Source organism: Phalaenopsis equestris, unplaced genomic scaffold (assembly GCF_001263595.1).
Source record: "Phalaenopsis equestris unplaced genomic scaffold, ASM126359v1 Scaffold000171, whole genome shotgun sequence".
NCBI classification, from domain to species: domain Eukaryota; kingdom Viridiplantae; phylum Streptophyta; class Magnoliopsida; order Asparagales; family Orchidaceae; genus Phalaenopsis; species Phalaenopsis equestris.
The window spans coordinates 137,634-151,047 of record NW_018164613.1 but is presented as its reverse complement, the minus strand read 5'-3'; the positions used below and the strand labels follow the sequence as shown (position 1 = coordinate 151,047).

General features: G+C 31.3%; 1 protein-coding gene across 4 annotated transcripts in view; it reads right to left on the bottom strand.

Moving 5' to 3' along the window:
- Positions 1-3,390: 3,390 nt before the first annotated feature.
- Positions 3,391-13,414, bottom strand: part of LOC110022138 (probable prolyl 4-hydroxylase 3) — a 48,634-nt gene continuing 38,610 nt past the window's right edge. The window contains exons 5-9 of one of the 4 annotated variants that reach the window (XR_002293740.1): positions 11,292-11,421; positions 10,994-11,181; positions 10,708-10,795; positions 10,451-10,559; positions 3,391-3,718 (exon numbers count right to left, since the gene is read on the bottom strand). Coding sequence is in view for 2 of the 4 variants with exons in the window: in XM_020720946.1 (XP_020576605.1) it covers positions 10,722-10,795; positions 10,994-11,181; positions 11,292-11,421 (392 nt within the window). In the remaining 2 variants the exon portion in view is untranslated. Of the gene's footprint in view, positions 3,734-10,450; positions 10,560-10,707; positions 10,796-10,993; positions 11,182-11,291; positions 11,422-13,414 lie in introns of all 4 variants that reach the window. The other 3 variants (XR_002293739.1, XM_020720946.1, XM_020720945.1) reach the window with 3 other exon arrangements.

Here is a 13,414-nt window from a genome sequence, read left to right as displayed (position 1 = left end):
ATTCGGGTTCCTCACTTGACCAAACCGTAAACCAACTCAACCAAGGGTTTGGGGCTTGGTCTTGCACTGGTGGGGCCCAAGAAAACACAATCTTTTTCTAGGGTCATGTACAAGTAGGTGAAGTGAGTCCTTACAAAAGTGAGGTCAACAAATAGATTATGTGAAACCATGATACAAAGTCGGTCATTTAACAGACGACTATGCCTAAAACTAATTTTTTTTATTACCATAATTATTAATTTAATTTATATGAGTGTTGCATTCTAAAATTTAGTCCAACTAGATTATACTTATTCAGAGCTCTCGTAGATCCCTTAGACGCAGATTACTCAAGGTTTTTCGGTGAATTAGCCCTGACATAATCTGAATTCTCTTGCTATGAAGTTTTCTTAGCTACTTTTATAGGTACTTAATTATTTCAATCCAATCCAATTTTGTAGTGAGTTTATTGCGGAGGCAGAGTGTTCTAAGTATTTTTTTCGCACTGGTAAAGGTTGGCCAAGGTGATGTTGATTGATAAGCTTGATGAGTTATGCAGTCGGATATAAACATCAATATATTTGTTAGATGCACTACCAACAAATGCGCTACTCCTAAGAATGTAGTGGTTTTCTCCCCTGATTCACGTGAATCCTATGATATTCATCTAAATTACTTTTGGATTTTTGATATAAATTGTTGCGCCCCCTCTTACTTATCGGAGTTGACTATCATATGATATGCAATGAGAGGACCTCCAAAGTTTTTCGGACTATAACCTTCTTGGGCGACACAAAGTAGCAGACCTTTCACAATATAACACCAAGGGCGATTCTAGATGCTCATTGTCACATACCTTCTAAAGAGCAATGGTTTTGGGGGCCCACTGTCAGTTCAATATCATGTTAGCAGTAGTTCATATCATATTGTCCAATTATCTACTTCAATAGAAGAGAGGGAAGTGTCTAAAAATTTAAAGCAAAAGAATCACTTACGAGATAAATCATGACATGCTTCAAATTACTACATTCCAAACAAAGTAGACATACGACTAGAAAAAATTGTAGGTGATAATAGAACTTAAATCGTGTGTACTATATGCGAGCTCTATGCAATATTTTTTTTCATTGACATTTGAGATGTACAAGATTTTACTTTTAGTAGGTACAAATTCGTGTTTGTCTACTCATTTTCTACTTGATTGCGACTTCTTTATAATTTTCTTACAAAAGGGAATGTTTTTAGTTGGATCACCCATTCTAATTAAAAAATATGATTTATTTTACAAATTAATAGATAATTATTGCTTCAAATATTTTTAAAAACACTTCCAAAATTTAATAATTTTCACAAGTATATTTCTAGAACTTTTTTAAATTATAATCTTTTTAAGCTCTTAAGAAAATAAATTAATAGTTATATGATTTTAATATGTATTCAAAAGTTTATTTCAACAAATTTTAAAATTTATACTCTTCTTGATATATCCAAATACCAAATTAGTAATTCCTTTTTAAATTTATTTCACATGCATAATTTCAAAATAATTAAAGTTGAGTCTTCTTAATATACTAAAATGCGAGTTAAATTGTATTTAAAATATCAAATTAGTAAGTATACTATTAAAAAAACTATGTTGTTGCCACCATTTTAAACTGCAACAATCACCCAAGTATTGAAATATATAATCATTTAGAACGACAATAATATGGTCTTTAAATTTTTCCTTACATGACAATTTATTAAAATTAAATATTATGAGGTCGATGTTTAAGATTTTGCTCGAAGCCTCTCATGTATAATTTTTAACATAAATTATATTATACCGGACACCTTACAATTTTCTTGCTATTTCTTACATTCATCATATATGCTCACGACATGAATCTCATAAGAACATTTTTTGTCTTCTTTAAAGGCCCGTTTGAGTCAGTTTATTTGGTACAATGACATTTTGAAAACACACCTGACTTATTTGGATAAACTACGTTTTGACAGCTTATATATTTTCAAAACGCTGAAAACAACGTTTTCACACCGCACTTATCTATGTGAGTTAGCAGCTTTTTAGTTGCGGTCTAGCTTTTCCAAAAAAAAAATAAAAATTTGTAATAATCACCGCAACTAACTTATCAACATATTATTTTTAATCAGTTTATCAACAAATCATTCAATAATCTACAACTGCCCCCAAACAGACCATAAATCTTCTACTCGATGAAATTCAATTTTTTACAATTATCTTTTTTTTAATGCTACTTACATTAGCTTTCTAATATATTGATTTTTATTTTATCATTTTTGAAATTTATCTCACCTCAAAATTATTTATTTTTTTAAAAAACAATTAACTGAATAAGCCAATTGTCACTAATATTTTTATCATTCAACACTCTAGACATCTACAATAACCATCTAAAATGTAAATAATGTTAAAATAATTCGTTTAATAATATAACATTTTATAATATCTAAAACACCTCATTCCAAAACAAATATTTACTTGAGCTATAAAGCTTTAATCTAATTATAAGAGCTATACTGACTTTGAATCACAAATAGGCAGTTGATAATGGGAATCCAAAAATATAATGGGCTACAGAAAAAAAAATAAAAAAATTTAGATAAATATCGGACAAAGTTAAGAAAATAGATCAAAATCATTTTAATAAATAATTTAGTGTCAAAAAAAAAAAAAAAAGGATAACTACCTCAACTGTAAGCATAATAAGTAGGATTGACAATATGTTTAAGGAAAAACATGTTTATGAATATCAAATTACAAATTTTTCAAAAAAAAAAAAAAAAAAAAAAAGAGAAATGATTGTGGAACATAAGCTTAAAACCATAATGACACTCAAATGCGGGGAAAAATTTTCTGTCCGAACTCCTCTACGTGCGGACTGCCAGTATTACATCGCCATGTGTACTATATCAAACCCACCTAAAAAAAAATATTAAAATTAAATCGCCGACTCCGTAATAACTCTGAAGTAACACCGAAATAGCCTTCGCGGTTTCACTTCAATAAACCCGAAATAACAACGCATAAGTTATTTCTGGGTAATTTCAGGGTTATTGAAGAGAAACTCATATATTTCACTTCAATAATCCGTAATAACCCAAAAATAATCCCAAAATAACCCAAAAATAAACCCGAAATAAACTCCGCGGTGTTATTTCGAGGTTATTGAATTGGAACCACGGAGGTTATTTCAGGGTTATTTTTGGGTTCTTTCAGGATTATGAAAGTAGAATATATGAGTTTTCTTCAATAACTCTGAAATAACCCCGACAATCTCCGTGGTTCCACTTCAATAACCTCGAAATAACTTCCGCGATGTAGTAGACATGATCACATATTACTGAAGTCTGCACGTAGAGCTACGTCCGGAGTCCGGATAGAAAACTTTTCCTGCGGAGGCAAAGAGAACTCATACTAATACAACATAAAGGAATACAACGATCACTCTCAAGAAGATAAAAAGAGAAATGGTTACAATTTCACCTCATACTTCTAACAACAGATGTATATTTTCTTTGTTAAAATAAACTAAGGAATTGCACACAGGAGCAGACTCCCGCTATCTTTCAAGTTAAAAGCTACAATTTGAATAATAATATAAAATGCTTGAGATTTGAGCACAACCAAGTGAGGTAAAAGTATCTTCATCCCAATCAGAATCTTCTGTGAGATAAATACGGGAATCAAATCATGTGCAGGGCCGAATGTTCAAAACTGCAAATATGCAGGCTAAAATTGGATCAGAAAATCATTAAAAATCTTTCAGGGAAAAATAAAAGCACAGAAAAACAAGAAATAGTATCAGAAACCTCTTTCCAAATGTATATGCGCAACAAATATTATCCATCAAGCTAGAAGTGAATGGTCTATAAAGGAAAAGAATCATTTTGAAATAGAAATAAAGCAGCTCTCATCAAGTTTTGTTCGTTCCATTGCAAGTTTATTTGCTTAGAAAAGGTGTTTTACTTGACAGTTAGAAAGCCAATTTCCTTCAGTTTGGAAAACAACAGGATTAGAAAGTTACCGAAGAAAGTTTTAGTGAAGGCAGAAAGACAACAACAAAAACAAGCCTTTATCCCACTAAATGGGGTCGGCTACATGAATCTTTTTTCTCCATTGTGTCCTATTGAGTGCCATATTTTTATTTAATTCTAATAATTAATTCTAATTTTTATTTAATTCTAATAAATTAAGATTATTTTTTATACAATATACCCAAGTCTTTTTAGATTTACCTCTTCCTTTCTTAACACAAGTTGAATATAAAACATCTACTCTCCTAACCGGATCATCAAATGATTTACGTACAAACAATTTAAAGACTCTAATCTTGTTTGCAACTGGAGTTACACCAACCCTTTCAAGAATAGATTCGTTTCGCATTTTGTCTGTAAGTGTCAAACCACTCCATCCACCCAAGCATTCTCATCCAGACAACACTAACTTTTTTTATGCTTCTCTTTTGAAGGCCAACATTCTGTGCTATAAAGAATTGCAGGTCTCACCACCATCTTATAAAACTTTCATTCAAGTCTAAGCGGCACTTTTCTATCACACAATAGGCATGATGCATTCCTCCACTTCAACCAACCTGAATTCTACTAATAACAACCCATCTATATCACCATCACTTTCAACAATAGACCCGAGATATCTAAAACGTTCACACTTTTTAATGATTTGATCACCTATAAATACAAACTTTGAGCTAGAGCTACAACTATTAAAATTACATTTCATGTATTCGGTTTTAGATCTACTCAAACGAAGACCTTTAGACTCCAATGTAGACCTCCATAATTCAAACTTTTTCTGAATTCCTCCTCTAGTCTTATCCAGAAGAAGGATATCATAAACAAAAAGCATATACACCAAGGTACATCCTCTCGTATATTTCCAATAAGAGCATCCATAACTAAAGCAAAATATATGTTCTTAAAGTCGATCTCTGAGGTAATCCAACTAAAATAGGAAACTACTTGGTCAATCCTCATGTTAGAGCAAAAGTAACAACTCCAGTATGCATATCTTTAATGACATGAATATAAGTCATAACAACACCTATCTTTTCTAGAAATCTCCAAAGAAGAATTTTTGGAACCTTATCGTAAGCTTTTTCTAAATTAATAAAAATCATATGTAGATCCTCCATACTCTCTCTGTACTTCTCCATCAAACCTCTCAATAAATGTATAACATTCATAGCACACTTGCCAGACATAAATTCAAACTGATGATGAGAAATCTTTGTATCACATTTTAACCTATGTTCAATTACCCCCTCTCATAATTTTAAAATATGGCACATTAACTTAATTTATCTATAATTTGCAACTCTTTTGCATCCCATTTCCTCTTAAAAAAGGGGACCAAAATACACGTCATCCACTCCTCGGGCATCTTTTTAGTTTTCAAAATAATATTAAAGAGTTTAGTAAGTCAACAAACTCCCAAATCTAGTAGATATTTCCACATTTCAATAGAGATATCATCAAGTCCTACTGATTTTCCACCCTTTATTTTCTTTAAAGCCTCCTCAACTTATTTTTTACTAATGTGATGATAAAAATTAAAAATTTTATCATTATTAACGATAGTAAAATAACTAAGGTGACCGATCATATTTTCAGAAACTTCACTGAAAAATTTATTATAATAGCTCGCCCACCTATGTTGAATATATTTTTCTAAGAAAAACACTTTTTAATTTTCATCTTTAATAGACTTTACTTGGAATAAATCTTTATTTTTTTTTCTATTTGTTTGACTAGTTTATACATATATTTTTCACCCTCTTTAGTATCTAATCAATTATAAAGATCACTATGAACAAAATTTTTAACATCACAAATTATTTTCTTAGACTCCCTACAGGCCACCTCATATTTTCTCAGTTCTCCGAACCTTTACATTTAAACAAATTTTTATAATATAACTTCTTATATCTTATCTTTTTCTTGCACATTATTATTCCACTATTAACTATTTTTATTTGTAAAAAATTTTCTTTTGATTCTCGAAATACAGCTTTAGCCACTTGTTTAATAGTGTTTGTTAATTTATCCCATATAGGATTTGCTGCTTCATGAACATTCTAAATGTTAAAATCTTGAAGTTTACTAAAAAATAATTTTATTTGTGTTCAATGAAAATATTTTATTGTATTATTTATCTTTATTGTATTATTTATCTTACAACTCTTTATCTTAAAATCCAAAATTATTAATTAATGTTGAGTACTTAAATTTTCACTTGGAATTACCTTACAATCTGTTCAATGAAAATATTTTATTGTATTATTTATCTTTATTGTATTATTTATCTTACAACTCTTTATCTTAAAATCCAAAATTATTAATTAATGTTGAGTACTTAAATTTTCACTTGGAATTACCTTACAATCTTTATATTCTCGACATATCTTTTTCTCATAAGAAAACAATCAATTTGTGTCTTATGAGGTTTGTTCTTATAAGTAATAATATGCCAATATCTTTTCTTAAATAAAATATTAGCAATAACAAAATTATCAGCTAAAGTAAAATCTAATATGGAGCTACCTTCTTCATTAATCAATCCAAAATCGTAGCCACCATGAATATTTCTAAAATCTTCTACCACTCTATCATGTCCATTCAAATCTTCTCCAATAAAAATTTTTTCTTCAACAGTTAATTTGTATTATTTCTTCTAGGTCATTCCAAATTTCTTCTTTTGAACTTTATCTAAACTCACTTGAGGAGCATAAACACTAATAACATTAAAAATCTTAGTATCAACAACAATTTTTAGGACTATTATTCTATCTCCAATTTTATTAATTTTTATAAAAATATATTTCAAACACTTATCTAAAATTACATCTACGTCATTTCTAGTACGACTCCTACATGAATATCAAAGTTTAATACCTAAGCTATCAATCTCCTTAGCTTTTTCTCCAACCCATTTAGACCCTTTAATGCATAAAAAATTTATCTTCCTATGAACCATAATATCTACTAATTCTATTAATTTACCTGTGAGAGTACCTATTTTTAAAGATCTTATCTTAATATTTGTTTCATGAACAAACTTCTTTGACCACATCTGTCCATAATGTGGGAACATTTGCTTATTTGACACTACACTCAGGTATCGATGTAGCGACCCTTGCACAATTTTTATTATATTCATATCATACAGCGCATCGCTTCTAAAAAATGTCCTGACATTTACACAATGATTTAAATGATTTGTCATGATTTTTCGACAAACTGTTACACTGGCTGTCGACTACCAAACGTAACCCTCAAATTTTCGCATCCGGAACTTGGAACCCGACAATGGCAGTGGGGAATTTCACAAAAGTCTCAAAATATAGTAGCTGGATTTGGCTAGTTTAGTATACCTTGAAAGTCAAAGAAATTAGAGATAAGAAAAATGAAAAAGGAACTTAGATCTTATTCCCTTATTTCATTCAATAGAAAAAATACATATTTATAGATGCTACAATGCATAAATTATCAGCTCTATCATTAAAGCATAATCAATAAGGGACTCTACGAATGAATAGTGACTGATTCCTAAGGTAGATTATCATTCTGCGGATTATTTAATTAAAGAACGCATAATGTTGAGGAGAAGTGAGCGTGAGTCACAAAAGGGTGTCCTTACCAGATTACTAGTCTCCTAGCTGAGACTATATGTTACTCGTGTAGTATACTGTAAGTTTGGTTATCAAACTGTGATTGATCAAGAACTTTCGACAAGATATCAAATATCTAAACTTTTGTCGGAGTGTAATATATTTGAGTGAACTTTTTCTTTATAAAATATTTATCAATTTCAACAAGCTTAGTTCTATCACAGTGAATTAAATTTTTAGCAATACTAATTGTAGCTTCGTTATTATATATCATTATTATTTATTTTTTACTGTGAATCTTTAGGTCATTAAAAAACCTTTTTAATAGCATTCTACAGATTTCACGAGCCGTGACAATAAATTCTACAACAGCACAACTGTTAGCAACCATCGCACGTCTTTACTTCTCAAGCTGACTAAATTTCCCTATACAAATAGACAGTAGCCAGCGGTGAATTTTCATGTACATCTCCAAGTTCAACTAATTATTTAAAGCTTCCTAAATTCTGTTGCGGATGCAGACATTGGAAAGTTTAGTTATAAAAACACTAAAATGAGAAGATAAGTTTTTTTAAGAGATGTATTTGCTGATCGAACATTCTGTACAATATTAACATCATTTTTGCACCTTGCCCTTGAGCAATCAAGATATCAAGGTCAAAATAGTGCTGCGTGTGATTTTATCATGAAGAAATGCTTGGTTCACAAATGCTTGTTGGATTTTCCTAATATCTATTATAAACCATGCCTTTATATCAAATGAGATCATTATGGTCAAGAGACTGAGCTTCAAGGAGATCTGGGAGAGGTAAACTAAGAGGCTTGGATGAATACAAAACTCATTTATGATGAGTGTTGGGGTACTCCCGCTGAATGTTAGTTTTGGGAAAGAATGGCTAGTTTTTAAAAAATATTGCATGGATAATATTGTAACATTTATCCGTCTTAAAATAGTAACATTTATATCTTACTGGTTGGGAGAATAATTCTACTTATTTCATGCATGAGATGGGATGCGCCCTGAAGTGAAACACCAAAAGACTTCAAATTAAATAATGGAGACAAGTCGAATATGGGATATGCTTTGATCAGAACTCAGCAAAAGGTTTTGAATTTCAGAATTTATGATGGAAATAGATTAATGAGATATTTAGCATTCAGGATGGCTTTTCCCCAATAATATTTTGGAACCTCACTAGTGACATGATGGGTTAAGCAACTTTCAAAAGATGGCTATTTTTCATTTAACAATTATATTCTTCTGAGAAGTACACATGCATGAGCTCTAGTTGAAAAAAAGTAGTCCCTAAGAACATGGAAATATTCTGCCCATTGACAATCACTAGCACTTGAATTTAGATTTTAAACTGGGTTTGTATATAGAAATGGAACTTTTAACAATGTGAAAAACTTCAGATTTATTTTTATTAAGAAAATCAAAGTAACGCTAACATAAATGATATGAACCACCTAACCCATAGATATTGGTAACACAAAATGGACACTAAATGCATTATAAATGATTTAAAAAGGTCAATAAACTTTATAGTGATTGCTAGGATAAGTGTCATGGTGTTTTCAAAATTGATAAATTCTACACTTATATAATCCAAGAATTTTACAATTGAAAGAATATGCAAATAATGTTTTGAGATATATAAAGCTTAGATGATCATGATGGATGTGGCATAATATGATTGCAATCTCTTTATAATAAGCTACAAACCGAGTATATTTTATTAATAATGTCGAATCTTCTTAAGCATTAAAGAGAGAGTTAATCATCCACATTGTCAATTTGATATTTACAGAATGGGAAAATAATTAGTATCACAATTCATATACTTGATAATTTTTTTGGTTGATCAATGCTTATTGAAAAATTTAGAAGCCAATAATACTGAGTTTAAGTTCATGAAATTTGAGATTTTATTTCTTCCAATACTATTAAGAATAGTCCCCGACCATTTACATTGGTCCGTTTTAGTCACAGAGTTCATAAAAGTACCAAAAAAAAGTTTGGACTATATTAAAATTGAGCTTTAATAGACCTCAATGAGGACCAGTGCAACCCCCATTTAAAAAGTCAAGAGACTATTTTGACAGTTTATAAACTATGAGACTAATAGTCTCCGATTATATTAAAATTGAGCTATAATAATCCTCAATGAGAACTATTTCAATCCCCATTCTAAGATTATGATGACTATTTTGACACTTCTATAAATTCTGGGACTAAAATAGCCCCATGTATATAGTCGGGGACTTTTGACAATTTACTCGAAAATAGTGATCTATTGAGTATTCATTATAATAGAGATATATTTTGTGAAATAAGGAGACATCCCCAATTATATGTTATGATGCTCCTGAGTCAATAATCTGTAACCGGTTTTTATTAATTTTTGAATCATATCCATTCAAAGGCCATATACTTTTAAGGAGTTGGCCCAATACGGATGTCAATTTTGACCCTTTTATATCATTCCCAAAAGGTGTTTGCAATATCAATTTTGACCTTTCGGGAATGGATCCTATAGGGATCCAATGCTTCCATCATTTAAGACTGGCCAAATAATCAAGAGGTTGTACAACTCTCAATTGCAAGGCTGTAGTCATTCATGGCTGACAAGCCCATCATATATTTCTTAGCATTAGTGATTAAGAGCTAAAAATAGGTTCTCAAAAAAGTATGTTAGCGGCTTCTTTTTCCTTTCTAGTCTTTATTTTAACAAACTTTTGCCAAAAAAAAAAGAAATGTCTACATATTTTAGACAGTAATTACACTCGCTATCACTGAGAATGATCCAAGGTCTAACCTGCCTAATATAAAGAAAAAGGGACAATCTTCCTTGGATGGACTTCTTTAAGTGCCATTATCACCCATCTACCAAGTTACATTTGCGGTGCACAACTGATGAAAGATGATTGGGTTAAGTAGAAACCAGTAAAATTACAGAACAGTTTGAATTGGAGCAAATATAAGTACAAACGACGCACACTAACTTTCGAAAAGGTGTCCTAAATTCCTGAACGTCATTAGGAAGATTAGAGAATGATAAAAAAAGTGAAATACCTTTCCTGTTTAAATTACACCTTGTATTCATCAACACGGAACCATTTCGTAGAAGACCACTTGTTTCCTCTAATCACAGGGCATCCGCCTAAAAAAGAACCGAGTTATAAAAATATGCTAATTTCATTTGGATGCAATGTATAGGCAAGAACTGAAAAGTAAAAACATGGCAGGTATAAGACATCTGATGAAATAGTTTTTTCCAATGCAGTAAAACATTTAAATTGCTTTATACTGAATAACTTTGTGAAGCAGAATACTTGAAGAGAACACAAGAATGACTAACCATGCAAACTATATGGATCTAACGTTGCATCAGGCTTCATGCTCCAGAAAAGCAATGCATCACCCATCTTTGGTCTAACAGACAAACCACCTTTTCCACACTCGGATAATTCGTTATACCATGGCAAAGAACTGCTGTTTATTTTGGCTGATGGAAATACTGTCTCACCACCTTCCTCAACATCAGAACTAAATTTTAACCAAAAAAAAAAAGAGGCAAAAGTCACAGTCAAAGAAGCAGCAAGTGTTGAAATGTTGCAAGAGATAGATCAAGGGAAAAATCTGAATGAGTTCCATACAGATACATAAGTACAGTAGCTATGCGCTGACCCCCATTCTTAGTGTTGAACTCATCAAGGAAGTAATCATAGTGAGATTCATATTTTTGACCGACTTCATAATGGAGAACCTGAAGGCCCTCGCCATTCTCTGTGAAACATCATCAACCAAGGCCATTGGAAAATGAACATAAAAACAGGAAAAGAGGAAATATTGGATCTATCTAGTAAGGGTAAGCTGAAATGGCATGCTTTACTTGCACAAACAATGTGCACCTCAGACCTGAGTGTCTTGCTCAAAGGACAAAAAACAACCTTGTTGGCTTATGCTTTCAAGAAAATTGATTTTATTGTAATGAGAATAAGATACAGGATGAGAGATAATTTTAGGAGTTGGGGGGGGGATGGAAAAAGGGAGAGAGGAAGTCAGACATTGATGACCAAGGTACAATTCTTAAACATCTTTATGTATTTCTGCATATTTAAAACCAATTTTTAACCTAATCTACAGATCTTAATGTGCATCAGTGTGAATCTCACACACTATAGTTATGCCTCATAATCTTGTTAGCTTCCAAAAAAGCACAAAAAAAAAAAAAGGAAAAAGACTTCTAAGAGATTCCTAAGAGATTCAACAGAGATAATTAGATGGCAGAAACCCTTATCAGGCCTTCATTGCCGTTTGACTTGCTATATCTTATAGAAGTTATTGTCAAGAACTACTTGACCGAGCGGCTCTTTTCGGTGGAATTAACGGATAGGATGCAACCAATGATTTGAACAAAAGGCGCTTAAATATTTATGCATGGAAGTCAAATACTCAGATGGACTTTGATTACTTTTATCAGGACTTGTTGTAGGAAACTACGATGAATGCCGCTGAACTATAAAGGTAATAAATCTATCATAATAATATATGTTAGGAAGATCTACATGCATCTGAATACTATCTAACTCTAAACTTCAATTTCTTCAATTTTTACATATATATAATTATATATATGTATATATATATATATATATATGATCTAACTATAAACTTCAATTTTACATATATATATATATATATATATATATATATGAGACACCGCGCCTACGCGTGAACCTAAGCATGAAAAGATGTATTTCACTTTTTAAATAGATAAAAGAGAAAATTTTCACGTGGCAGGTAAGATTTGGGTGGTATAAATGTAAAAATTGAAGTTTAGGTGTTAGATATGTAAATGCATAAGATCCAGTCGGTATGTATGTAATTCCTCAATATTTTAACATGAAATACGTAGCCAGTTAATTATGTCAGGTATTCCAAACAAGAGGTGTATTCCGGCGACAATTAGAATACCTGCCACAAGCAAAGTTGACTGACCGACATTTTTTTGTAAATCAACAATTACAAGAATTTGATGACGCTACTAGAAGATTTAAATTCCAGCAACGATGCCAAAAACTTGACTGCGACTTTATATATATATGTTTGATTTAATAAAGATGTAATATTCAATAATGTTAAAGTCTTAAAGTCAAATTTGTCAAGGCAAGTATACGTATCGCTCAAGTAATATAGGGCTCTAATGGAGTCCTAGATATCGATCCCACAGGGAGAAATAAAATACTACGGACTAAGATTTAATAAAAAGTAATACTTCAACTACAACGACGTTCAAGTTGCTTATCTGTCACTAATAGACAATTGAAGTACGTAGATAATTTGGATAATAACTAATTATAGAAAATAACGTTTAATTGTGATGTTCAATATATAAGAAAATATCCTTCTCCTTGCCGAGAAATTATAATGAATGAATAAAATGAATTAGTTCAATTGATATTGTGCCAAATAGGAGCATACCTATTCTTTACCCTTTGGTCCAGACATAAAAAACATTTACTAATCCTATGCTTGGTTACTGATTCTGCGGCTAGGCTGGGAAGATACCGGCTCTCACTTCGGAGCTCCTACGTTCCCCTCACCTGAGGGCTAACATCTACACATCAGCACCCAAACGATAGGACCGAATTGGGGATTTTAGTCTGTCACTCTAAAATCTCCAATTCTATGCCCGATAGTAATATTTCCCTATTTATTTGCACCAAACTTCCAAGGGCTTTGACCTCCCTGAATCTTGGATGTAATCTTCATTTTA